Source organism: Meleagris gallopavo, chromosome 19 (assembly GCF_905368555.1).
Source record: "Meleagris gallopavo chromosome 19, MGAL_WU_HG_1.1, whole genome shotgun sequence".
In the NCBI taxonomy this organism is placed as follows: domain Eukaryota; kingdom Metazoa; phylum Chordata; class Aves; order Galliformes; family Phasianidae; genus Meleagris; species Meleagris gallopavo.
In genome coordinates this window covers 4,655,989-4,679,980 of record NC_139422.1, presented here as the reverse complement: position 1 = coordinate 4,679,980, position 23,992 = coordinate 4,655,989, and the positions used below count along the sequence as shown (strand labels likewise).

General features: G+C 51.5%; 1 protein-coding gene across 3 annotated transcripts; it reads left to right on the top strand.

The window, feature by feature from the left end:
- Window positions 1–39: 39 nt before the first annotated feature.
- On the top strand, window positions 40–23,924 carry SLC25A25 (solute carrier family 25 member 25). 3 transcript variants are annotated; one of them, XM_085239608.1, is made up of 10 exons: window positions 40–642; window positions 16,785–16,911; window positions 17,000–17,087; window positions 17,881–17,992; window positions 18,745–18,903; window positions 19,646–19,798; window positions 19,918–20,025; window positions 20,248–20,415; window positions 20,827–20,977; window positions 21,408–23,924. In XM_085239608.1, exons 1-10 carry the CDS (start codon window positions 55–57, stop codon window positions 21,590–21,592), a joined length of 1,839 nt encoding a protein of 612 aa, XP_085095734.1. In that variant the 5' UTR covers window positions 40–54; the 3' UTR covers window positions 21,593–23,924. The 3 variants fall into 3 exon arrangements, with proteins under 3 accessions (XP_085095734.1, XP_003211264.1, XP_010719127.1); XM_003211216.5 differs by lacking the exon at window positions 40–642 and adding an exon at window positions 8,846–9,393; XM_010720825.4 differs by lacking the exon at window positions 40–642 and adding an exon at window positions 14,049–14,386.
- The last annotated feature ends 68 nt before the right edge of the window (window positions 23,925–23,992 follow it).

Below are 23,992 nucleotides of genomic sequence, written 5' to 3'. Positions count from 1 at the left end.
CTCCCAACCTGATTGGAGCGGTTGTGCCTTTACCCTCGGTTACGCGTTTAGCCAATGGCACCCCGCCCTAGGAGTTTGTACCGCCTTTTTCCGGCCGCGGCGGCGCTGCGTTCCGATTGGTGGAGGGGAAGGCGTCTGTCTGACGTCACACCGCCCACTCGCCGGGTGCGCGTGGAGGGCGGGCTGTGGGCGGCGGCGCGTTGGCCGGCGGGGGCCGCTCCCATTGGTCGGCGGGGGGCGTCACGTGGCGGCGGCGCCGTGTGGCGCGAAGGCGGAAGCGCTCCGCGTCGGTTCCTCGCGGCGCCGGTGGCGGAAGCGTCGCCATTTGCCGGCGGCGGGCGTGAGGAGCGGGCGGCCGGCGGGATCATGCCGGGGGCGCGGCGCTCGTTGGCCTCCCCGGTGGTGAGCGGCGTGCTGTGCCCCTGCGGCTCCCCGCGGGCCGCCGCCACGCCCGGTCCCGGCGCCGAAGGGAGTGGCGGCGGGTCCTGCGGAAGAGCGGTGTGCGAGGCTTCCGAGCAGGATCGGCGGCTCCGCGCCCTGTTCCAGAAGTTGGACGTGAACCGCGACGGCGCGCTCTGCATCCACGACCTGGCCGTGGGGCTGGGCCGCCTCGGGCTGCACCGCACGGAGCTGGACCTGCTGGTGAGCGGCGGCGCCGAGGCTGGAGGCGGCGGGGGGTAACGCTGCTCCCGGGGCTTGCGAGGGCGGAGGGCGATCGGCACCGAGGTGCGGCGCTGTGCGTAGAGGGCTCCGAGCTTCGGGGTTCGGCACGAGCAGCGTGAGTCGGCGCCGCGCCTGCCCTCGTGTGCGGCTCGGTGCTGCGCGGTGCCTCGGGCGCAGGGCCGGATGAAAGCCGAGCGCTGTGGGACGGCGGCGGTGGGCACGCGTGGCTGCGGCCGGGGTTTGGCACTGCTCAGCACATCCTTCCTGCAGGAGGGCGGAGGGCACTGCTGAGTCCCTGAGAGCTGACCCAAGTGACAGCTGTCACTGCTCCCAGAACCGGGATGGTGTACCTCCTTCCAGCCCCTCTGTATGCATCCATCCATCCCGAAGTCGACGCTGCCTTTCTAACTTTGGCTCTCCGAAGCCTTGTTTTCTAATAGTGCTTCTTGGTTGGCGTCTTCCTCGGGAACGCTTTGGCAGCGTGAGCATCGTATGAGTGATTTAGTTGTGCTACTTCTAAAAATAATCAGTGCCATGGTGATTTTCTACAGCGTGCACTTCGGTAACAGAACCTGACTGTGCCCCATCAATCACCTCTCCGTGCCCCGTGAGATCTGTGAGATGCTGACCTGCTGCCACCCGTGGATGCCCGATCCCTTAGTTCTGGCAGCAGGCTCTCACCTGCTTGAACAGCCTGTGCTGATGCTCACCCATCTCACTTGGCATTCCCTCTTCTTTCTGAGCCTGTTATCCAAATACAGCCTGATGTTTTCCAGGCTGGGAGGATGCTGTGCGAAACAAAATGCTTTCTTGCTTTCCAGCAGAGCTGCTCTGCTTGCCACGCTGCAGGAGCAGCAGAGAAGTGTTCTGCAGAGTCTGGAGCTGCTCTGTGTGGAGGAAGCACTGTGGATGGCTGTGCTGCTGCTGTGAGCCCTCAGCCATCGGGATTGTTCCTCAGCCCTTTGCTTCCTCTGCTCACTGTTCAGCTGTGCAGGAAGCAGCTGGTTGGATAAAGGGAGCTGATGGGGCACTGCTGGTATTGCAGGGTTCCATTCAGCAATGTGACAATTAGCATCTGTTAAGAACGAGGATGCAGAGTTCTGAACTCCAGTTTGATTCGTGAGAGCAGCCCTTGGAGAGCTGACTGGAAAACCTCTGCCTTGTGTCATCTTTTAGGCAGGATTGAATAAACTTCCTGTTTCCCAGAGAGTTCTATTAATAAAAGCATTCTTTTTTCTTTCTCTGTCCTTAGCCAATAATGACACTCAGACATGTGGGCTCAGCAATGTGAAGTCACATTCAAGAAAAGTGTTTAAGGATCAGGGTGAAAACGCAATATTTAGAGGCCACGTTAAGCATAAGTCACATGGGTTGTGAGTAGTAAATGACTGTGGCTCAGGTACCTTGTATCTCTCTGTGTCACAGTGCAGCGTGCTGGATGTGGGTGCAACCCTCCTGCCTTGTAATGCCACGTTGTCCACAAGCTTTGCTGATCTCTTGGTGTCAGTTGGCCAAAAGTCCTTGTGGCAACAGTGATTGTTTTGGGCTGCAACTTGAAAGGAAAATGAGCAATGTTTTGGCTCCTCCAGAACCTGAGAGTTCTTACTGAGATAAAGCCCTCTGCAGCACTCAGAACATCCCTGCCTCCCCAGGGACGGCCTTCAGCACGGCCAGAGCAGGCAGCCACACATCCATGCCTTCTGAGGTGGAATTTGCTGATGTCATCAGCGAGTTTTTTTTTTAAATTCCTGCTGTTATCTTGAAGCCATTTGACAAATACAGGATGCCAGGGCAGTGAGCCTTCCAGAGAAACGCTTGTTTGAGCTGGTTGCACAGAGCAATTCGCATACCTCACTTTGCTTGAGCAGTAAAGTGATAACCATGTGAAAAACATTTTACAGGTTTCCTTGTCCTGCTGCATAAAGGGACGTTCTGCTGTTAAATTACATCTGCCTCTGGAGCAGTTGAGCTCTTTTTACTACTTCCTAAGTTCTCTTGAAGATATTTGTGTAGATTTATGGAACTGAAGTATGTGTTTAATGGAAATAAGGGTCGTTGAACCGGAACTGTTCTCTATTTTTTATCTGGAGATATATATGTGATGTAGCTGAAGGCTGTGTAGTCAAAATATTTCTGCATGTGCTCATGTGATTGTTTTCCTGCTGACCCTGACCTGGGGTGCTGTCTGGAGCTTCCCTGCTGCTGTGGGCTGGGCAGCTCTGCCCTGGTGCATAGAGACAGCAGAGTGCAGCCCCTTCACAGAGCTGAACCTCCTCTGGGGGACTAACTCTGAGTTAAGAAACAGAGCAAACATAACCCTTGTTTCTTTGCAGTCGTAACGGTCTGTGTACCTTTGCTGTAACTGGGTTCTCCTCCTTGGCCTTGAGATGCTGTTGTCTCTTGGAGCCATGCAGGTGACTGCCCCTTGCTGCCTGGGTGTCAGCTCCTCCGTCTCACTGCTGAAATCTTCACGTTGGCTTTCATCACCGTGTTCTTTGCTTATTATCTCCTCTGCAATCTCAAAGCTCTGTCCGCTCAAGTTCTGCTTTCACCTGTACTGAAGGAGCATAACTGCGCTGCTGCAAAGCTTGCTTGGCTCTGGGCTCCTCTGAGCAGCTTGACTTTTTGGGATAGGCCTTGGGCTGTTCCAGCTGCTGGGAGCACTGTGCCCTCCTGGTCTCTGCTCAGTTAGCTCCGTTGCAAGTGATTCTGTGACAGAAGTACTCTTCAAGATTGTAATTGATATGATGGAAAGATTCAATCTTATTTCTTCACTTTATTTTTAATTTAGACTCTTTATTTCTGTAACTGTTTTACTCTCTGAACTTTTGACTGCTCTTTACAGTGCATAACGTGCCATAACTCTGAGCAACTGTAAGGGACTGAGAAGGCCATTCCTGTGCAGTGCTTTCACCTCATTCCTACTGTCAGTCATCTGGAAGTAGGTGACCTGAGTTCTTATTGAGTCACAACACCCTGCTTGTGATTAAAAATGAGCAAAACTCTGTTCTGTAATCTAGACCAAACTATCTCTCTGAAGCCATACACATTTAAACAAGATACAAACCATAAAGATGTGCTGAACCCTGCTGGGGCAGTTGGAGGCTTGTAGCCAGGCCCTTGTAATTAATTGTTAAGGGTTGAGCAATATGAGGTCATAATCAAACAAATGGAGCAGTGTTACAGTCTGAAATTCCAGCTGATCGCCTTCCTGCTGCTGAAAGTATTTGCCAACAGCTCTCCAACCACCCACCTTTTACTGGCTGATCCTGGGGGACTGAGTTGGACGTCCCGAGCAGTCTGCAGGCGGTTCCACCTCGCGTTGTAACACGTTAAATAACTTCAGATGTCTGTGGGTAATGTCCTTTCGGAACAGGGAGCAAGGAAGATGACGTTCGTTCGCTGCTCCGCAGGGAGCTGGGACCTGTTGCTCCTTGCAAGTTATGAAATGTGTGGTTTGAGAGCCTTGTTTCCACGTGTTTGGGAAATGTGCTGCAAGAGCAAAACCGTGGGTCAACGATTTCATTGTAGATAAAGCCTTCAAATCTGTGGCAGGCACAGGAGTTGTGTGCACTCAATGATTTAGATGCGCTAAAGGCACGGATGCATGCTTTGTAATCCAGCAAATGAGTTCCTGGCAGGTGCTGCAGGGCCTTGGGAGCAGCGTAGGGCAGGCTGGTGCCTGTGTGACTGGTGTCTGCTCACCAGGCATCGCACTGCAGTCACTGAGAAAGGCTGGAAGCGAGCTTTGGGTGTAGATGTATGCAAGGGGAACTCGCTCTTGCTGCGCCATTGCTCTTTTCTATGCACGTAAACCTCAGCTGTTGCTCTTTGGTTGTGTACCTGCAGGACAGATGTGCAGCCCCTGGGAGGTGGGACCCAGCAGTGTCCTTCCAGCACGGTGCTTTGCCTACCTGGCAGCTCGTGGGTTTCTTTAGCTGGGACCTTTACCCCAGTTATGGCCGATAAGGGCTGCAGGATTGCAGCCGAGCTGCTGAGATGCAGACACAGCTTGGGCTTGAGCACACTGATGGTTAACACTGGTGTGATGAGATGCAGCCTTGCAGAAGCACTAGGGCTGTGTTCTGCTGAATTCCTTGGGAAGTATAATGTGAAATGTATCCTCTGGATCCGGGCATTGACTATGGGTCAGCTCAGGGAGGGGGGAAAAAATGAAGTCGTTACTGAGAGATAGCAGCAGGTGGAAAAACCCGGAGCTGCAGAGTGGTTGGTGGGAGTTGGTTGGTAAAGAAGCAAAGGCCAGTGACAGTTCTGACTGAATACTGAGCCGAATACTTGAGTGGTTGACACACGTTAATGAAATAACACCAGAACTGCCATAAGGGCTTGGTGTCCTGCTCACAAGCCCTGCAACGTGGGGAGCGCTGCAGTTCTGTGCCCGTATTGTGGTGTGGTGCTGCCAGGGGGAGGTGGGGGAGGGAGTGTTGCCACAAGTAGGTCTGAAAGAAAAATGGTAAATGAGTCTTTGTTCTTGTTCATGTCCTATGGCTATATTTGTCCCTCTGAATGTGGGACATGAGCACGCTTTAATGACGCCCCAGACTTTGTCTCGAGTGAAGAAAGCAGATGCATCATTGCTATGGGACGGCAGTGGAGGTGCCTTCGTTTTCTTTTTCCTGCATTCCATGTGGTGAGCTGAGGCTCCAGGCAGGAGAGCTCTGCTTTAAGAGAAATTGCTGAAATTGTTGGATTGTGAGGTGCTGGAAAGGCGAAGCTGTTTGGTATGCGAGGCCACATTGTGCAGAGAGCCCAGGCTGGGGGGATCATTTCCCAACAGCCACTTTCCTGTCACTTTGATACATGGCATTCTTGTTCCTTTCTGATTTCGGGGTATTACAGATGCCCTTTCTCTTGGTCAGTGCTCAGCCTTCATGTGATGGAACCCAGTGATTGGTGTCTGCTTGGCACTGGCCCCATTGCCCAGTATGGGCTGGGGCAGCTGGTGGCTGCGCTGGGGTTCCTGCAGAGAGGTGGCCGGATTTTGTTGCAGCACTCTGTTGTGTCACCTCAATAAATTAACGTGGCTGAATGTCACCAGACAGCTTAATTATTTAAACAGCAGCAGCCAAGATGTTTGGCAGCGCGCTGTAAAAACCCTGCACAGCGTTTCTGGATTTTATTTCAGCTCTCTTAAAAAAAAGTAGAATATCCTTACATTAAGTCTTGTCTTTCAGGAGTGACGTTTGGAAAGATGAGAACTGGGTGTATGTGGCCAACCTCGGGTGCCCCACGCGCCGCAGCCCCTGCTCGGGTGTCCTGGCAGCTCCTCCTGCCTGAGTCACTGCTGGGGTCACACCAGGATCCCAGGAGGCGACCGCTGTGGCAGCTCTCCTGCACCGGGGGATGGGGATTGCTGCTCCCATCCCTCTGCCCCTTCCTCTTCACCCTCCCTCCTGCATTTTTTAAGTGTGAGCTAGTTGTCTGCTCGGATTCTTGCTGGAAAACGCTGTGTGTTTGCTCAGAATTCTTCCAAGGGCCATCTGAAAGCAAGTATCCTGAGGCTGGGCTCTGCCCGGTGCCAGCAACATGAGGGGCACGGTGCCTGCCCCAGAGCGTCTGCAGGATGGGGTCAAAGAGCTCACAAAATACCTTGGTTTTGCTACTTGAAGAGACCTCCCTTTGCCAGCATGCAGTACAAGGAAAATACTGCTTCAATTAAGCACACGTCATTCTTTTGCTCTTTCCTTTCTCCTTTGTCTCCATCTGGATGGGTTGCATGGCTTCATTGCCCTCTTCTCCTCTGGTTACCCAAGGACAGCCCCAGCGGTGATGCTGGGCACGGGGCTGCTGCCCTGAGCACCTGCTGCCTGCAGCCACCTGCAGGTCCCTCTTAAAAATCTTTTTGGTTCATGGAAACAGCTGAAGACCCGAGGGGGGTGTGTTGGGCAATGTGTTTTGGTATGACCTAGGCTCGTGATTTCTAGATCAAATGAGTGTCTGTTCCTCATCTGTTCCCCTGCTCTGGTTCAGGCTGGACCCGACCTGCTGAGTTTGTTGCACCTTTTACGTGTGAGTGGTTGGCTGCCTGGTGGTGTCAGTGGGACAACACTCGTGTCCCAGCTCCCTGCAGGGAGCAGCTGCTTTGCCTCCGGCTATCATCATCTCTCCATTAGTCGCTTTATTGTTCTGACCTAATAAAATTCCTCACTTGGTAAAATAAATGCTTTTTTTTTTCCTTCCCTTTTCTAAATATGATTAGAAAAGGCTGTGTTCTCCAGGAGCCGTGTGGATTAGCGCGGTGGAAGAATTCCTCTGAGGTTTCCTTCAGCAAGGACAAAGGCTGAAGAAGTGTTGCTGTGTTTCTGCTGTAATTGCACCCTGGGCATGTATTTTCTTGCACAAATTACTATTTTACCATGCAAATTCTGCATGAGCAAAGGAAGATGGGGTCTGTGCCATGTGTACACCCCAAACATAAGAACATACAACACAGAGAAACTCGGTGGTTGTATCCTACAGTGCTAGCTGCTCTCACAGGTCTCTGATCCTAAGTCCCACTCATCTGCTTTGCCTTCACGTCTTCACATCTGTGCTTGCTGTGGTCTATGGGCTGAGCTCCTGGAGCATCAGTGTCAGAACAGCTCGCAGCTTCTTGGCACTCTATAGCCTTAGGCTACTGAAAGCTGATTTTGATGAGCTGTACCAGTTCAGGACGTCTGCTTTGTTCCTCCTTTTGGCTCAATTAGAAACTTCAAAACATCACCTTAAAGGATCAGAATGGCAGCGTGTTAGAAAGCAGTGTGGGGGCATGGCACAGACCAGAGCGGGGCTGTAGACTTTTATATTTAAACTGCATTTTTTTCCCATTAAGTAATGCTGAAGCGTATTTGCAGAAGAATTCTTTCTTTTACGTGAAGTCTTCTGTGTGCTTGTCTCTTTTTCCATTACTCAGGTCGGTGAAAGGAATTCGGCACTAACAAGTTCCTGTAAGAGTGACGCTGAGTGTTCTCCCTAAAAAACGGGCTGCCTGCAGCTTGGAGTTCTTCCAGTTCGGGCATGTACTTCCATATCTAACAGCTGTAGGACACAGGTTCTCTGTGGGCTCTGCTGTCAAACGTTAAGAAGTGGAAGCAGCGGTCTGGCAGAGGCCGTGGAGCTCACTGCGGGCAGGGAGCCTCGGCATGGAGCTTTGCTCTGTGCTGCTGCAGCGTGCTGGAACCCAACAGGAGAGTGGCAGTGCTGTGCAAGTAGGCTGTGTAATGCCTCCTCCTGCAGGTGTGGGGATGGGCAAAGCCCTGGGCTGCAGAGGAAACTTGGATCACAGAATGGCTTGGGTTGGAAGGGGCCTTAAAGATCGTCCAGTTCTGAGCCCCTACAGCATGGAAGGGCTGCCAACCTCTAAATCAGGGACCAGCTCAGGTTGCACAGGGTTCCATCCAGCCTGGCCCGGGCTCCTGCAGGGATGGGGCACCCACAGCTCTGGGCAGCAGTGCCATGACCTCCCTGCCCTCTAGGTGAACAATTTCCCCGTAATATCTAAATTTCCACTCTTTTAGTTAAAGCCATCCCCCCTTGTCCCATTACTGCCTGCCCATGTAAAAAGTTGATTTCTCTCCTGTTTACCCGCTCCCTTCAAGCACCGGAAGGCCGCAGCGAGGTCTCCCTAGAGCCTGCTCTTCTCCAGGCCGAACACCCCGTTCTCATAGGAGAGGTGCTGTGTACTGATGGCACATCGCTGGGCCGATCGGCGATAGTTAACCACAGCCTATCGGCCCTCGCGCAGATGAATGGCCGTAAACGCTTTGCAAGCGCGTCGCTCTGAAAGCCAAATGGCAGAAGCATAATGCAAGACCAAAGAGCTATTGTAGCGGAGGATGAGACTATAATAGAGCGGAGAGAGAGGGTGCAGCTCGAGGTTAATTCAGCCGCGGCCAGGAAAAGCGCTCATCCCCGCAGAGAACCATCTGCTGCCGGAACAAAGCCCCACCGCGGAGCCCTGGGATCGGAGCGGCGATGTGAGCGATCGGAGCGGCCCCGAGCCACCCCGGGGCCGCAGCCCTCCACCCTCCGGCGCGCTCCCCGCGGTGCCGGCGCGCTCCCGGCTGCGCGCTGCTCGCCCCGGAGCCCCGCGGCGCTGGGAGCGGCGATTGGCTGCGCGCTGCTGCAGTGGGGCACAGCCCGGCGCTCGGCCCCGTGTGCTGTCGGGACCCGGCGGGTCTCTGGCAGCGCCCGGTTTGAGCTTTCCTCTTTTTCTATCTTAGCGTTCTCCAAAGCTTTGCTCCTTGGAGTACGGCAGGGCTGGCGCTTTGTCTCGTTGCCGTCGGAATTGTGAGGCTCTTGTGCGATGAGCTGCTTGTCAGGCCGGGCACGACTGCAGTAGCAACAATTTCAAAAGGCAGGAAGCGTCTGCGGGAGCGGGGCTGCGCGCAATCCCAGCCCGTGGAGTCGCCGGGTTGGAGCTCCCGCTGCCTGCCGTGCCGTTCCCATCCCGGTAGCGCAGCCCGGGCGGCTCCCGGCACACCGGCTTTGCTCGCCGGAGCAGCGATGCTGCAGAGCCTTTGGCGTTTTCTATCTAGCTTCCTTCCCGGGGCCACATGCCAAGGTCCTGCTGATGGAAAAGACGATGAGGCCAGAAACACCACCCCGCTGCCAGGCCCCGGGGAGAAAGGGCCAAAGGTGCTGGGGAAGCCACAGGACAGAGGGACTGACCCCACTGAGAGGAGACCAACTATCCTACTGGTGGTTGGACCCGCAGAGCATTTTCCAAAGGTAATGGGATGTCCTGAGGCCGGAGCGCATGGTGTGCGGGAGTGTGGGGTTGCAGGGGAGTGCAGTAGTTGCTGTGTGTGTGTTTTGGGAGGGGATCAGCAATAGTGAGTGGGGTCCATGTGTTTGCATGCTGGAAGCAAAGGGACCGAGGTAATGACTGCAAGGAGGTGATGTGACCTTGCAGGCATGGTGTTCTACGGGGAAAAAATGGGGAGTCTATGGGTCTGGAAGGTGACTTGCAAGCAGTGTAACTCAGACTGCTGGCAGTGATAGTGAAGGTTGGTGGTGAGTCCTTGAGCTGCACCAGAGACTATTAGAGAGTCCAACAGATCCCAGAATCTCCTGGTCAATCCCTGGTCATTTGGCACTTGCCACAGCTCCATAAGAATCTAGTGTTATTAGGAGCAAACCAGTACTTGGTGTACGGCTGGAATGGCACAGCCTGCAGATGGCAATGGCTGTCCCACGGGAATGAGTGGCATAAAGAAGAGACCTAAATCTGCGTGAGGATGGGAACTTCCCGGGGTGGGGACGTGGTGGGTGTGTGCAGTTGGCAGAGGATAACCAGTAAGGCTTTGTCTGGGGGGAGGTGAACAAAAGCAGCTCAGTTCTCTGCTGGCCGCCTAGCACCGTGCTGGCTGACGGCAGCTCCAGGTTATCCTTGAGAGGGAGGGAACGCTGTCTGTGTCTCCTGAGGATGGTGCAGTCAGCTCTGACTTCATGTGGGTTGTGACCAAGGGTGTGAGCTGAGATTATTGGGGAGGGGCTGGGCGATGTCCCCTGTTCAGCTAGGAGGGCTGCAGCACGGAGTGGAGTGACTGCAGGATGCGTCTGCTTGGGGAGGGAATCAGTGCTGCTGCCGTGGGATTGCTCTGTGAAATAGGGAATGAACAGGGTCAGCTTGCAGGAGGCCTTAATGCCCTTTGCTGATGTTTCAGAGGGAAGCAGCAGGGTGGCATCTCTGTTCTGCGGAGCAGATGCCACTCCCTGCCTGAATCGGGCTGAAACATCTGCAGGGACTTCTGCCTTCAGCCCTACTGCTAGCAGCTGGCACGTGCATCTCCTCCAGAACAGGGAATGTGCACTTAGAGAAGGAGAGGACTTTTGTGTGCAGAGGTTGAAGAAGGACAGAGGCTCAGGACTGAAGGAGGCTGTGATGAAGGAGCAGGGCTATAGATCTCTGTTCCTTTCTGAGGGAACAGTGCTCCTTCAGTCCACGAGAGCCCATCTGTTCGCACCTGCAAATGGAGCTCTCTGACACGGGGAGGGAGTTGATACTGATCTCTTGCTTGTATGACCCTGAGAAGCTTTGCTGTATAGGAACCCTAAAATTGGCTAATGCAGAAATAGCTGGGGGATAAGGATGTGATAAAATGGAGTTATTGCAGCTTAGGAAGTAACTGCCCATCTGCTGGGAGGTTGTGGCTGTGTAATTTTAGCCTGCCCTGATTGTGAAGTGAAACACTGAGTAAAGCTCTTCTGCTGAGGATTATGCAGATCTGGTTTACCTTGCACTGCGGACCAGCTAATGCTGCACCCTGTCGCCGCGGCTCAGCTGACGGCCAGTAACTTGTGAGGCTTGATGATATATCTGTGCTCTGATTGCCCATCAAGGAGAACCATTGCAAAAAGTCCAGAACAGCATAAGGGATAGATGATAACTCGCTGGGTGAGCGACCAACGCTATATGATGTGTAAGGGAACTGGGGACTCATGGCTTCTGTTCTGCTGTGGAACGCCGTGACCTTGGGATAAGTTAGCTGGGTGCCACGTTGTGCTGTCCGAGCTGCTGTAGGTGTCTGCTGAATCATCCCGAGCACTGCCTGATACTGCAAGCAATGTAGGTGTGATAGACCTGGCTGGGGAGGCTTCATCCCAGCCCTTCTGCTCGGGGTGACTCAGCTGTGCTCCTCCTGCAGGTAACGGTTCCGACACGCGGTAGTTCCCATGAGTACAGAAGAAAATGCTGATTGAAAATGTCCCGTGTTGGCTCTGGGTGTGTGTGCCTGCCCCTGATGTCACCAGCTGGACTTGTAACTTTGGATCTGTGTGTTGTCACTGCACAGCTCACCCCTCCTGCTCACCTTTACAGCACGTTCTGACGTTGTGGGTCAGCCCTTCCTGTCCGTTCCCTTCCCCTCACAGGGCTCGGCTGACTGCCGCTCCGTGCTCTGCTGGGGTCTCTTCAATGATTAACTCCCCTCCTTCCTACACAAAGGGTGTCTTTGTGATTTGTGAGAACCTTCTGTACTGGACAATTAATTATAAGCTAGCCTCCAGAAATGACAAACACCAAGTCAGCAGGACCAGCAGAAACTTCCAGCATAGGTGCACCTACCCAGCAGGCTGCTCTGCCTCCAGAGGAGGATGTGAGCTATGTGACTGTGATGCGTGCTGGCACTTGGTATTTTTAGAGACTTTTTTTTTTTTAGCGGAGTAAATTCAAAATTAAACAGCATCCTTGTATGGTTGCATCCTCCCATCTCCGGGAGGTACCTTCTGGAGCTGATGTAGTTCAGCAGTGATGAAGCAGATGCCTAAAAGAGTAGAAATGACTAGGAAAGGCCAGCGTTGGAACAGCGGGGTGTCATAACTCATGCAACACTTAAACGAGAGCCAAATCCTATGAATAAAATGGACAATGAGTTTGCAGTGTCCCTGACAGCAGGAAGAGTGAACATCCCATAGAAGGTGTGCGTTTGGCTCTCCCTGCAGCTGGAGGCATTGGTGAGGCTGCGTCCCATCCACCGCCACCCGCAGGTCCTGTGCCTGAGGCTCCGTGGCTGTGCAATGCTGGGTCCTGGGCCTGTCTGGCTCCGGGCACTTCCAGGCTTACCAGGATTATTATGATTATTATTTTTGACGAAACCTAAAAACCTGCTAATGCTTTTTTAAATTCCCTTCATCATTATAACCTGAATTGCTGGTATAAACTTCACTCGTAATCCATCTCTCCTTCTTAGCTCCCTCTCCTGTAATTAATACCCTGTGCAAATCAGCTTTCTTAACATCATTACCTCTCTCCTTTCCTGTGACGTAGGCAGTAGGCTTTCTTCCCTAAAATGTGCAGATTCTGCCTTTTGTTCTCGCTGCCAACTGGAGATGGAGTTTATTCGGAAAATCTGCATCATGTTGGCATAGCAACCGAGCTGCCGAGCAGCTCAAATAGTGATGCTTGGCAACTCGTGGGTAGGAGCACAGAGGATCTTGAGGCTCGGTGGGCAAATCTCAGTTATATTTGTTCCTTCGGCACCCGCATGTGGGGCGGGGGGCTGCTCTGGGTGCTGAAGGCACTGATTTTGTCCGTTCCCATCTATAGCATCGGAGTAGTGGGTGGACGCTGTGGGTTGGCGTGCAGTGAGCTGTTGCAGCTGATCCCTAAGAGGATCTGCAGCCTGAGAAGATCCCATTGCCGTGCGGGGACGTCAGCAGGAGCAGGTTAAGCCTGGTTAGGTAACGCGGTGGCAGGTGAGGTGCCAGAAGGGCAGAGGAAGCCTTCACAGGTCACGGCTCCCAACGGCACGCTGCTGCTGGCACCCCGTTTTAGTAAGCCTTAAAATAACCCCTCTGCTTGAGCATTCCCACTTCAAGTCACTGCTGTGCGGCTCCACGAGCAGCTTGTTACAGACCTCGGCTTTCTTTACTCCTAAAGGACAAAATACCCTGCATGGACACACCAACCCCAGTGCACTGAGGTCCGAGGAGGAGCGCCTGCTGGACTTTGTGCTGGTCGGCACTGTTTGAGCAGAGCAAACACGGGATAATGTTGCAGTGGTCGGGAAAGCAGTTAGCAGGGCTGGCTGGAACCAGTTTGACAGACATGCTGTGTTACCTCGAGTGCAGATGGCATTATAGTGCTTGGAAGCTGGCTAATGGCTGTGTGCTCTTGGGTCTTCCCCGTGTGATGGCTCCTCTGGCAAATATCAAAGCTCGAGCTTCGTTGTATGGTTTATGTTGGCAGTTGCAGCTCTGCACCCTTTGGTACTTTCGCCCCAGAGCTGAGTGCTATCCTGTACGTTGAGTTCCACTATGTGCTCCAAAGCCTGTAATTACACAAAGTGATGCATGTGCCACGCTCCCTCCTTGGCCGGACTGGTTATCCATGAAGCCCAGAAAGCTGCTTGCAGAGTGGTTACATCCACAGTGGCAGGAACTGGAAAAGGTAGTTCTGCCCGGCATCTGTTCTCTGTAGGCCATAACCAACCACTTAATTGTCACTGGGAGAGGAGGAAGAACAGGTGGGGGGCTGCAGCTGCTGTGGCGGCCGGGCTGGGAGCAGCTGGGGCTGTGCTGGAGCTCTGGGCACGGCCTGTTTGATGGCAATCCTCTCAGCAACACCACTCAGTTCTGGCACGGCACAGTAACCTCTCTAAGTGTGGGATTCCAGAGCTTTTCCTTAAGCCGGACATTCCTGGGAATTCAGGAAGAGGAAGGTAGTGAAACTCTGGTGTCTCACGGAGGGAGAGGCAGTGCCCAAGGCCAGGCCCTGCAGAGCAGCAGGCAGACCTGGGGTGAGACGGGCAGCAGGCAGGGCCAGCTCCAAGGGCACCAGGAGCGTACTGGGAGCCCAGTGCCAGTGCTGGGAGGCCTCGTGAGAGGCTGCTGGCAGCCGTCTCCATTGGGGAGGGCCGTGGCTGCTACCGCTTCCCTTTTAAGTAGAAGGGCAGGGCTTGAGCAGCCAATCCCGCTGGAGCCGGGGAGCTCATAGGCATGTGTCATGAGACACGCCGGCATTTCCTTCCCACCACGCACTGAAATTAACTCCGGGAGTCTGTCGGCACTGCGTCCTACCCGGCCTGTCCGAGCAGCGCAGCCGAGTGTGGGGCACAGGAAGATGCTCTGCCTCTGTCTCTATGTGCCGGTGCTGGGGCAGTCGCAGGCGGAGTTTGAGTACTTCGAGTCGAAGGGGCTGCCGGCCGAGCTCAAGTCTATCTTCCGCCTCAGCCTCTTCATCCCCTCCCAGGAGTTCTCCACATACCGCCAGTGGAAGCAGGTATGGCTGTAGGGGGAGCGGGGCTGAGCCCCTGGGCTGTTTGGAGTGTGGTGAGCTCCTTGGGGCTGCGTTGGATTTGGGGCTGCGTTGGATTTGGGGCTGCGTTGGATTTGGGGCTGCGTGCCGCTTGGTGGGGGACTGCTGTGAAAGCACACCTCATTTTGGATCTTTTGATTCCAATCTGAGAGGAGCCCACCACTTAAACCCATCGACCTGACGCAGTTTAAATAGAGAAAAAGGGGTTTTCCAAACCCTCCGCTCACGCTGAAGGCTTCATATCCTCTTCCTTTTCCTCCCCCGCACGCTGCCCTGTGACGAGATGAGTGGAGTCTGCAGCAGCCACGTGTTGCTGGCGGGGCTGTGCAGGGTGTGCTGCTAGGAGCTTGTGCAAGAGCCTCTCCATTCCCTCTTACAGCAGCTGTGTGGGCCTGCTGTGCCCTGTGCTCTGCCCCGTCCTGTGCCCTGTGCTCTGCCCTGTCCCTGCACACCATTTCCCAGGAGCACAGGAGCTGAGGCTGAGCTGCTGAGCTGGCTGGCCTTCTTATGCCTTTGCGCAGGTGCACAAATGGAGATGTGTGGGGCTTCTAGATGTGTGGGGTCCCGTGTGTGCTGCAGGGCATGCATAGTGCGGGCAGATAGAAACACCTGCAGTGAGCACCGCTGCCAGCGAGCCGATTGCTGTGCTGAGATGTCATCCTTGCTGTTAAATCCAGGAGCTGTGGGCTGAGGTCTGTCCGCCTCTCTTTGCATTCTTGTCCTTCACACATGCACGAGAACCCTTGCAGGTCGCTGCTGTACAGGGGCAGTGTATTTCCTGCCCAGGGCAGCAGTGGCAGTGTGCAGTCTCTGATGGCTCATTGCACATTGCTGCTGCTGGGGAAGCAGAGAGGTAGAGCAGAGAGTTGCACAGTCACATCTCTCCTGCAGCAAACGCCTCTGAATTATTTGTGACTGTCAGCTGCTGGGGGTTGCCAGCGAGAGGGAAGCCCTGATTCAGCTGTTGGATGCCAACCCGCTGACATGTGAGAGGTGCTGCTCTATCTTTAGCCCACAAGGTAGATGTGGGGCCGTGTCTGAACTTTACAACTGTCATATGATAAATTGCAGATTAAGAATACTGGGCACACCTCAAAGGTCAGCACAGCTGGGACAGCACTTTCTTATTTAAGGCTCATAAGATGGTTAGAACTAATCCTCATAGCATCAGGGCTGAAAGGACAGGACGTGATGGGGTGAGAGGAAGATAGATTTTGAACGGTGAAGCATTTAGTATCGAAACCATTGAAAACAGCATTGAAATACAAGCTTAAGGCTAATGAAGGAAACCATTGTCCTTGGGCTGAGGAAATGCCACCATAAGCTTCAGAGGTAATAGATAAACCTGAGCAACCTTGAACAAAATACTGGTGATCAGAAGATTGGCCTTGGTTTGAAGCCTCTGTGACAGCCCAACTGCTGCACGCCTAAATGTTACAGGAATTGCAACCAAAAAGTAGGTGATGAAGTGATGAAGTGCTCTGAGTCACACCTCTTGTAGTGGCACTCCCTGACTCGTGTTGAAAAAGACCTCTAAGCTGTCAAGGGCAAGTGACCAAACAAGAAGGGAAATGGGAACTCCCTGAACTGCATTCTTGCAGCCTGGAGATCACCTCTGCTGTCAACAAGTAGCCTCGTGCCCTGAGATAGCTCAGTTCATCTGCCATTGCCCCATGCTGGAATGAGTTAATTTGTCGTTACCTCGTCCCTAGCTGTCTGACACAAGCTAATTGTGATGTTGGCTTTGTCCTACTGAGAACTTCTCTTGTTCTATATGCATCTCATGGAAACCTGTATAATTAAAGCACGTAGCTCCAGGGTGCCTAAACCAGTTCATAGGGGTTTTTATCTTTGCTGTGCCCACTGGGGCTGGACAGGCTTTTTCTGGTTGAAGTTGGTTCTTGCCAGGGGTAGCATACTTCCCTAGGGATCATATTAGGCATGACATTCCTTCTCCTGTTCAGGCTTATTTTTTTATTGCTTCAACTTTGGCAGTTAATTTTCTATGCAAATGTTGTTGCTGCACGCTTAGACCCTAAGGAGGCTCTCAAGTTATGTCGTGTAAGGTGTTCATCAAGATAGAGGACTGCGATTAGATACTCGATAGTTGCAGCGTATTCCCAACAAAAGCATGAGGCATTACACCTGGCTAACTTTGGAAGGCAGTTGCCTGGAATCAGGTGGTCTTTCTACTCTCCTGCTTTCCTCAAATTTCTTGGGGGAATTTTCATAATTGTCCGTTGCTTTGTGAGGGGAGAAAAGCCAAAGCAATTTAGGAAATGATATTTAATTACGGTGGAAGAAGGGGCAGATCATCAGGATGAACAAAGGAACTGATGTTTTTTGATTGTCTCCTCAACAGAAAATTGTGAAGGCTGGAGACAAGGACCTGGATGGACAGCTGGACTTTGAGGAGTTTGTTCACTATCTCCAGGATCATGAAAAGAAGCTAAGGCTGGTCTTCAAGAGCTTGGATAAGAAGAATGATGGTAAGCAGCTTTCTCTTGCTCACAGACAGACTGCTTCTTGCTTCAGCTTGTCATACAAATACTTGAGCTCAGTGCCTTCTCTCTGCAGGCCGTATCGATGCCCAGGAGATCGTACAGTCTCTTCGGGACCTGGGAGTTAAGATTTCTGAACAGCAGGCTGAAAAAATACTGAAGAGGTGAGGGTTCAGCTGGTTGTTGTGTCTTTCTGAAAAGATCTTCAGGTTGAGAGGGGACAGGGAACGTTTCTCCTCTTTTCTACCCTGTATCCACTTTCTGGAGACTTCAAATCCTTCCTTTTGCCTGTTACTCTTCATTTTGATTTTTTCCAATTAAATAACACTTTTAATGCTGAAATTTGTTGTGGAGAGTTGCTGTAAGAATGTTGTGCCTTGCTGGCCTTTTGTGGGGAAGGGCTTGCACCTGAGCTGATGGCATTTGTTCCTGTCTGATGTCCTGCTGCCCTGTGCTTGCTGCTTTGAAGAGGGAATGTGCAGTTGCCCTTTGGAAATGCTGAGTGCGTTTTGCATGTGGCACTAACATGTTAACAACCACTTATTTGTGCTGTTTTTTTCCTCTTTCTTTCCTCTGCAACCCTCCCTCTGTCTGTTTGCCTGTGTGTCAGAATAAGGACGGGACACTTCTGGGGTCCTGTCACCTAGTAAGTATTTTTTTCCCTTCAGTTGGGAAACTAGCGGTCCTAACTTTGATAGGAGGGGGTACAGCAACTCCTGTGGTGCAGTTAAAGGGGAAATAAGGGAGAGAAAGAGGGAGACCATGTCTATCTCTCTGCAGTATTTGGTGTGGAGAAGATTTCTTGGCTTTGTCTTGTGTCTCTTTGGAAGTCTTCCAGTAGTTGCTTTGCAAAGCTTTTTTTTTTTTTTTTGATGTAGGTCTGAATAATCAAAGGGAAGGGGAGGAGAAATTTGTCACCCAGTGGGAGTCTGTACTCACTAATGATAATTTTTTTAGCATGGATAAGAACGGGACGATGACAATTGACTGGAACGAGTGGCGAGATTATCACCTGCTGCACCCAGTGGAGAACATTCCTGAAATCATCCTGTACTGGAAGCACTCCACGGTAGGTTTCTCCACAACAGCTCGTGGTCTTTTCCCCAGGTTCTCAGTGAAAGCCATAACCCCAGGGAGCTGCTATCAGCAGTCTCTATCATTTTCTTCATGGTTCGATTGCTGCTTTGTAGCCCTTGAAGCCCAATTGCTTCCTGTCCTGTCCCTTTATCATGCCACCCATCACTGGCATTGCTTCTGAAGCCTCTGGCACAGGTGATAACAACTGTACATTCTGCAAGAAGATGTATGTTCACTTGGCTTGTGCATCTGAGAGCTTGTACCAGCAGCCAGATCCTGCCAGCTTAGAACCTGTTAAGACTGAAATTGACTTGACAGGCAGCCGTCCTTCCTGGTGATATTTCAGTGTGTGCAAATAGCATGTAATGAGATAAAACTGGCTGCGAGCTCTGGAGGTTCCAATGAGGCCCAATTGTGTCCTTGTACAGCTGCCTACAGTTGATCTTTTTTAAATTTTATAGATACAGTTGATCGTTCTGTTCATTACTGTGATCCACAGTGTCTTAATGAAGACAAATGTTTAGCAGTTCCCAGCTTCCCAAACAAATCTGCTAAACCTTGGTGAGGTGGTTTAGCACTGGCAGTCCCGGCGACCAGACACAGCTGTTAATGATTACAGATATGCTGCTGTCATGAAGTACTGGAGAAGCTTATTCCAATACTTAGCACTGACAAAGAGAGGTAAAACTGCAGCAGTTTTGCTAGCTGATGAGACAGTTCTCAACATCTTCTGTTCTTTTGCAGATCTTTGATGTAGGAGAGAATTTGACTGTCCCTGATGAGTTCACAGTGGAAGAGAGGCAGACAGGGATGTGGTGGAGACATCTGGTTGCAGGTGGAGGTGCAGGTGCCGTGTCCAGAACCTGTACAGCTCCCTTGGATCGCTTGAAAGTGCTCATGCAGGTATGATGGAACAGTTCCAGTTTGTTTGAATAGCCTGAAGACTGATCCCCTTAATGTTCTTGCCAAAATGGTATCTAGGAGGTGATCCCGTTCATTAACTTGATATAGCACTTTGGCTATGGTCAATCACTATATTGATATTTTGGAAGTCTTTTTGGGTGATTTGAATGGTCAAAGTCGTGTCAACAAATTGTCCTTCATTGACTAGAAAAGATAGAGAGAGGCTTTTGGGAGGTAGGCATGTGAAAACTGCCAATAGTTGGAGAGTTTTGTGGTTCAGAGCACTGGATGAATTGGATTTTTGTGAAACAGGTTCAAGTTTTGGGTGTTGAGTGGTTGTAGTGGTGAACTGACAGAGCTGGTGTTCCATGCAAGTGTTGTGTGTTACAAAGGAGTTACAAAAACCTAGTTTTAGTTTGCCTTCTCACTGTACCTGCTCTCGAGTCATCTGAGAAGTCTGTTCTGTATAGCTGGCCCAATGCTAGGTATTGGAGATGGCTGCTTAACCTTTCCCCCCATTTCAGAGGAGTATATTGATTAGATCCGTTAGTTAACATTGGACTTCACAAAAAGGAAGAGGAGCTTGCTTTTCTATTGTAGAAGTTATTGAGAAGGGATTAAAGCCTTGGCAAATCTCTGGGTAAATAAAAAAAGTGCCCTTTTGTCCCTGGATTACAGAAGAACGTAACACTGTCGTAATCAGGACTGGAACTCATCCAAATTCACTCTCTCTCTCTCCCAGGTTCATGCCTCCCGCAGTAACAACATGTGTATCATTGGTGGTTTTACTCAAATGATCCGAGAGGGTGGAACAAGGTCACTGTGGCGAGGGAATGGCATCAACGTGCTGAAGATTGCACCGGAATCCGCCATCAAGTTCATGGCTTATGAGCAGGTAAGTGAAAGAGCTTGGGAGGAATCTGACCGCAGCGGGGGCTGCGGAAGGACGAGCTGAAAAGAGTGGCTGAGGAAAAGCCAGCGAAGCTCAATGTCTGTCTGCCTTGGCTTCCACAGATCAAGCGGTTCATTGGTACTGACCAGGAGATGCTGAGGATTCACGAGCGGCTGTTAGCTGGCTCTCTGGCTGGGGCCATTGCACAGAGCAGCATCTACCCGATGGAGGTGAGACCACTGACACTGCAGCCCCTGGAGGGTCATGGGAGGGTGCCAGGATGAGCTGATGTTCTGCCCGTATTTCTGAGAACTCGTTAAGCAAGCTGATACCAAGTCATGCTGCTCACATGACACCCGCTGCAGTCCTGACTGTCCTGGCTCTTAAGAATTGCATCTCTTCTCCTGTTGATTCTCCTGTAGGTCTTCATGGCATTCATTCTTGTCTTCTAGGTTCTGAAAACACGGATGGCTTTGAGAAAGACAGGACAGTATTCAGGCATGTTGGATTGTGCCAAAAACATCCTTTCCAAGGAAGGAATGGCTGCCTTCTACAAAGGCTACATTCCCAACATGCTAGGAATCATTCCGTATGCTGGCATTGACCTGGCAGTGTATGAGGTATGGAGCTGTTATTGCTTCTGTAGGGTTGTGCTGCTTCTGTAGCTTTATCAGTCAAACCAGTCAGATACTACAGGAGTTTAAATAACTTATTAAAGCTTTTCTGATCAGCCTTAAGGGGCACAGATGAAGTTTTTTAGTCAAAATGGCCTAAAAGATTATCTAGTAAGATGATTTTCCTTTCATAATTGGCATCATGCTTGATTCCATGTTTCTTTTTTGAGAGAATTGCAGCAGCAAATTAAAAGTTTTCATTCTCCCAGCCCCCTAAAGTGGCAGTAACTCAAAAAGATCTGAGAAGCCTGGCTGATATTGCACGTACCTCCCTGGGCCTTTGTGCTAGATCTTTTATGTAACTTGTTGTTCTTTTGATTGCATCTTCACTGCTAACATCCAGCGTGTTCCCTCCAGACACTAAAAAATGCCTGGTTGCAGCGCTATGCCGTCAACAGTGCTGACCCTGGAGTCTTTGTCCTCTTGGCTTGTGGCACCATATCCAGTACCTGCGGACAGCTTGCCAGTTACCCCCTGGCTCTTGTGAGGACACGCATGCAGGCCCAAGGTGAGAACTTTGGGGAACTCTGTGTAGTGTGTGAACTCCTGCCACGGTCTCTGAGCAGGGTAAAGGTCCTCCGGTGCAAACACTGCGGCAACAGCCTTAACTGGCCGTGCTGCTGAGCAGTAGGCTGTGTGCCACGCTGGACAGTGGACTTTGTGCTGTCCTCTGGAGCCAAATGCTTCGGGGACAGAGCAGTTCTGTTTTCCTCAATCAAGAATTTGGGCTAGTGGCATCTGCAGAGCAGTTTGGGAAGATGGCTGTGATGTGCAGCACAACCATGGCTCGCTGACAAGTTAGGTGTTCTCCTTAGAGCCCCTTTGGTCTGTGAACATCCGTGGGAAGCGCACGATTAGAACTGCCCTTTGAGACAGGTGCTGGCTTCGTGTTCTTGTGGCATAGGTTGCATGATTTATTGTGGCTCTTTGCGTTGCAGCTTCTGTGGAGGGTGCTCCCGAGGTGACGATGAGGGGACTGTTCAAACACATTCTGAAGACTGAGGGAGCGTTTGGCCTTTACCGTGGGCTGGCCCCAAACTTCATGAAGGTGATCCCAGCCGTCAGCATCAGCTACGTGGTTTACGAGAACTTGAAGATGACGCTGGGCGTGCAGTCACGGTGACCAGGAGATGCCGAGGACTTGGAACTCTGAAATCTTGGGGTGCGATCCCAAGACGTGCAGTCATCTCTCATTCTGTGAATGTGTCGACACTAAGCTGACTAAGCAAAGCTGTGAAATCTCTGATAGTTTGTGAGTCAGGAAGGGGAGGGGAGGATCTGGTGTCCTTTGCCATCTTGCTACTCAGAGCTCTACGGAAACCATCACGTGGTCCTTTTTGTTGGGCCTCTTGGGAGGCTGGGAGCTGAACTCCTGTCCCAGTCTTAAGGCATTTGTTCGTTTGAGGTCAGTTCCCAGCAGTATGGCAAAGTAGCAAAGATATGGGGAACAGTCTGCTTTCAGCATATTCGTGTACAGAGCTGTTTGCCTGCAGATGAGCACCTTCTGACTTGCTGGAAGAGCTTCTTTTTCCATTCAGTTGTTAACTTCCTACCTGTTGTTCAGATTTGTACAAACCTTGTGGAGGAGCTGCTGCCACACCAGGCTTGTCATTATGTTTACATATATTCCTTTGGGTAGGAGATATTCGTGTTCTGCTTCCAAGACTTGACATGAAAAGTGATTTTTTTGGAACTATTCTGATTTTGAGGGCTGGTGGGCAGTGGTTTATCCAGTCAGGCTGAAGGTTACTTAGGCCAGCCTGATGAAGGATTAGGATTATTTATTTTTTATAGATTTAAGTGTGTCTCATAAATCCACTAACAAGATGCACTTACTAACAGAAGCAGCAGCCTAGAGCCTGCATGCCTGTATCCTTTGCATGCCAGACTGGCTTGTCTTATACTCAGCAGGAGCTTGGAAAGGGGAAGGCTGGAGAGCCCTGGGTGGACTGGCACCTCGATGCATGGCTTCAATGAATAAACAACTATTCCACAGCTCCTGTGCAGCTGTGCTCCCAGCACGACACGAGAGCCCCTGTGCAGCGTTGCATGGACCTGTGCATTCCATTCTGCCTGGTGCCCAGGGTGCCTGATGGACCTTTCCAAGCCCCGTGCCTATGCTGCTACCTATCTCTTTAGACCTCTTTGTAGTTTGATGTTCAGGTTTGCATTAGCGGGATGGAGTCCCCAAGCCAGGAGTCTGTCTGCCATGGGGAGGGCTGCAAGGGAAGGGCTGGTTGTCACTGGGAGACGTCAGTTCAGTCCTGAAAACACGCTTGCTTTCCTTTCAAAGGGTGCTTTTCGTAGGGCTAAGGGAAAGGGACGGCTTTAAAATTTCTCTGTGTTACGGGCTACTTTAGTGGATAGGATCTGGCTGCTGAGGCCTGGGAGATCCTCATCCAATTCTTCGTTTTGGGCAAGATGGACCACCGTTGCATTCCACTGTTTTACTGCTTAAAGCATATTTATTTTGTATTTATTTGAACAGATTTATGCCAGACTATTTTTATAGACTTGTTTAAATATTGTTACTGTGCTTGTATTTCTCCTGTTTCGAAAAGTTCTCTCTCTGTTTTCATACATCACACAGCTGAGTCGTGGGGAAGGCACTAAAGTCGGTGGCGTCCCTTCCCCGGGGGTCTGAGCTGCCTTTCCCCAGCGTGGGGTTGTTGCTGGAGGACCTCAGCCCAGAGAAAGGCTGTAGCAAGAAGCCAGGGGAGAGAAGGGAGCTGGTGAGGAAGCAGGGATGAGGGCAGAGGGCTCTGCGGGGCTCGCCTTGCTTGGAATCGCCTCCACGCGTGGCTGAGAGGGTTTGGGGGGAAGTTGGGAAAGTAGGTCTGTGCATGTTGGGTGTCACAGTGGCTGAAGGAGAGCGATCCTGGGGAGTCTGTGAAGGAGGAGGAGGGGGAAAACTCGGGGACTGAAGAAAACGTGACTTTCCATAGAGATGGGAGGGAATTTGCCCTCGGACACGAGATGCTGCAGTTGTGTTTCGGATCAGCAGATCCTGCTGCTGAGCCACTGCTCCTTAGTGGGCGTGGTGGAGAAGCGTGCCAGAAATCAGAAAAGGATTTGCTGGTACTCAGCAGCTGAGTTTGGTTCACAGAGAGTCTTCCAGATGAGGCTCTGTCCTGACAGTGCTGTCAGCATCAGCCGTGTGGGAATCCAACCGATCCACAGCAGTGATTAAGAGTTTTTTCCCACCTCCCTCTTTCTTTCTTTTTTTCCTCCTTTCTTTCTTTTTTTTTTTTTTTTAATTTAAAAGATCTATGGTAAATTTTTGCAGTGGCTTCTTCCTACCAGTGTGGCCTAATGAGACAATGAATATCAGAATGCAAAAATCAATGCAAATTGACAACTGTCTTTGTAGCTGTAACCACAAATTGTTATAATGCAAATCTAACTCAGATTCTTCATGTAGGGAACAGTCTGCTAATAAAGGTCTGTCAAAGAGACCCCTCGTGTCCACATCTCTCTGTGGGGGGTTGGTGCTGCCTGTGATCAGATTTTTCCTCCTTGGGAT

Excerpts from the sequence above, each read along its gene's own strand:
- SLC25A25 (XM_085239608.1), top strand. The coding sequence starts at position 55 with ATGGCACCCCGCCCTAGGAGTTTGTACCGCCTTTTTCCGGCCGCGGCG. Across the intron at positions 18,904-19,645 it reads GCTTGAAAGTGCTCATGCAG|GTTCATGCCTCCCGCAGTAA; the intron begins GTATGATGGAAC and ends TCTCTCTCCCAG. Across the intron at positions 20,978-21,407 it reads GACACGCATGCAGGCCCAAG|CTTCTGTGGAGGGTGCTCCC; the intron begins GTGAGAACTTTG and ends TTTGCGTTGCAG.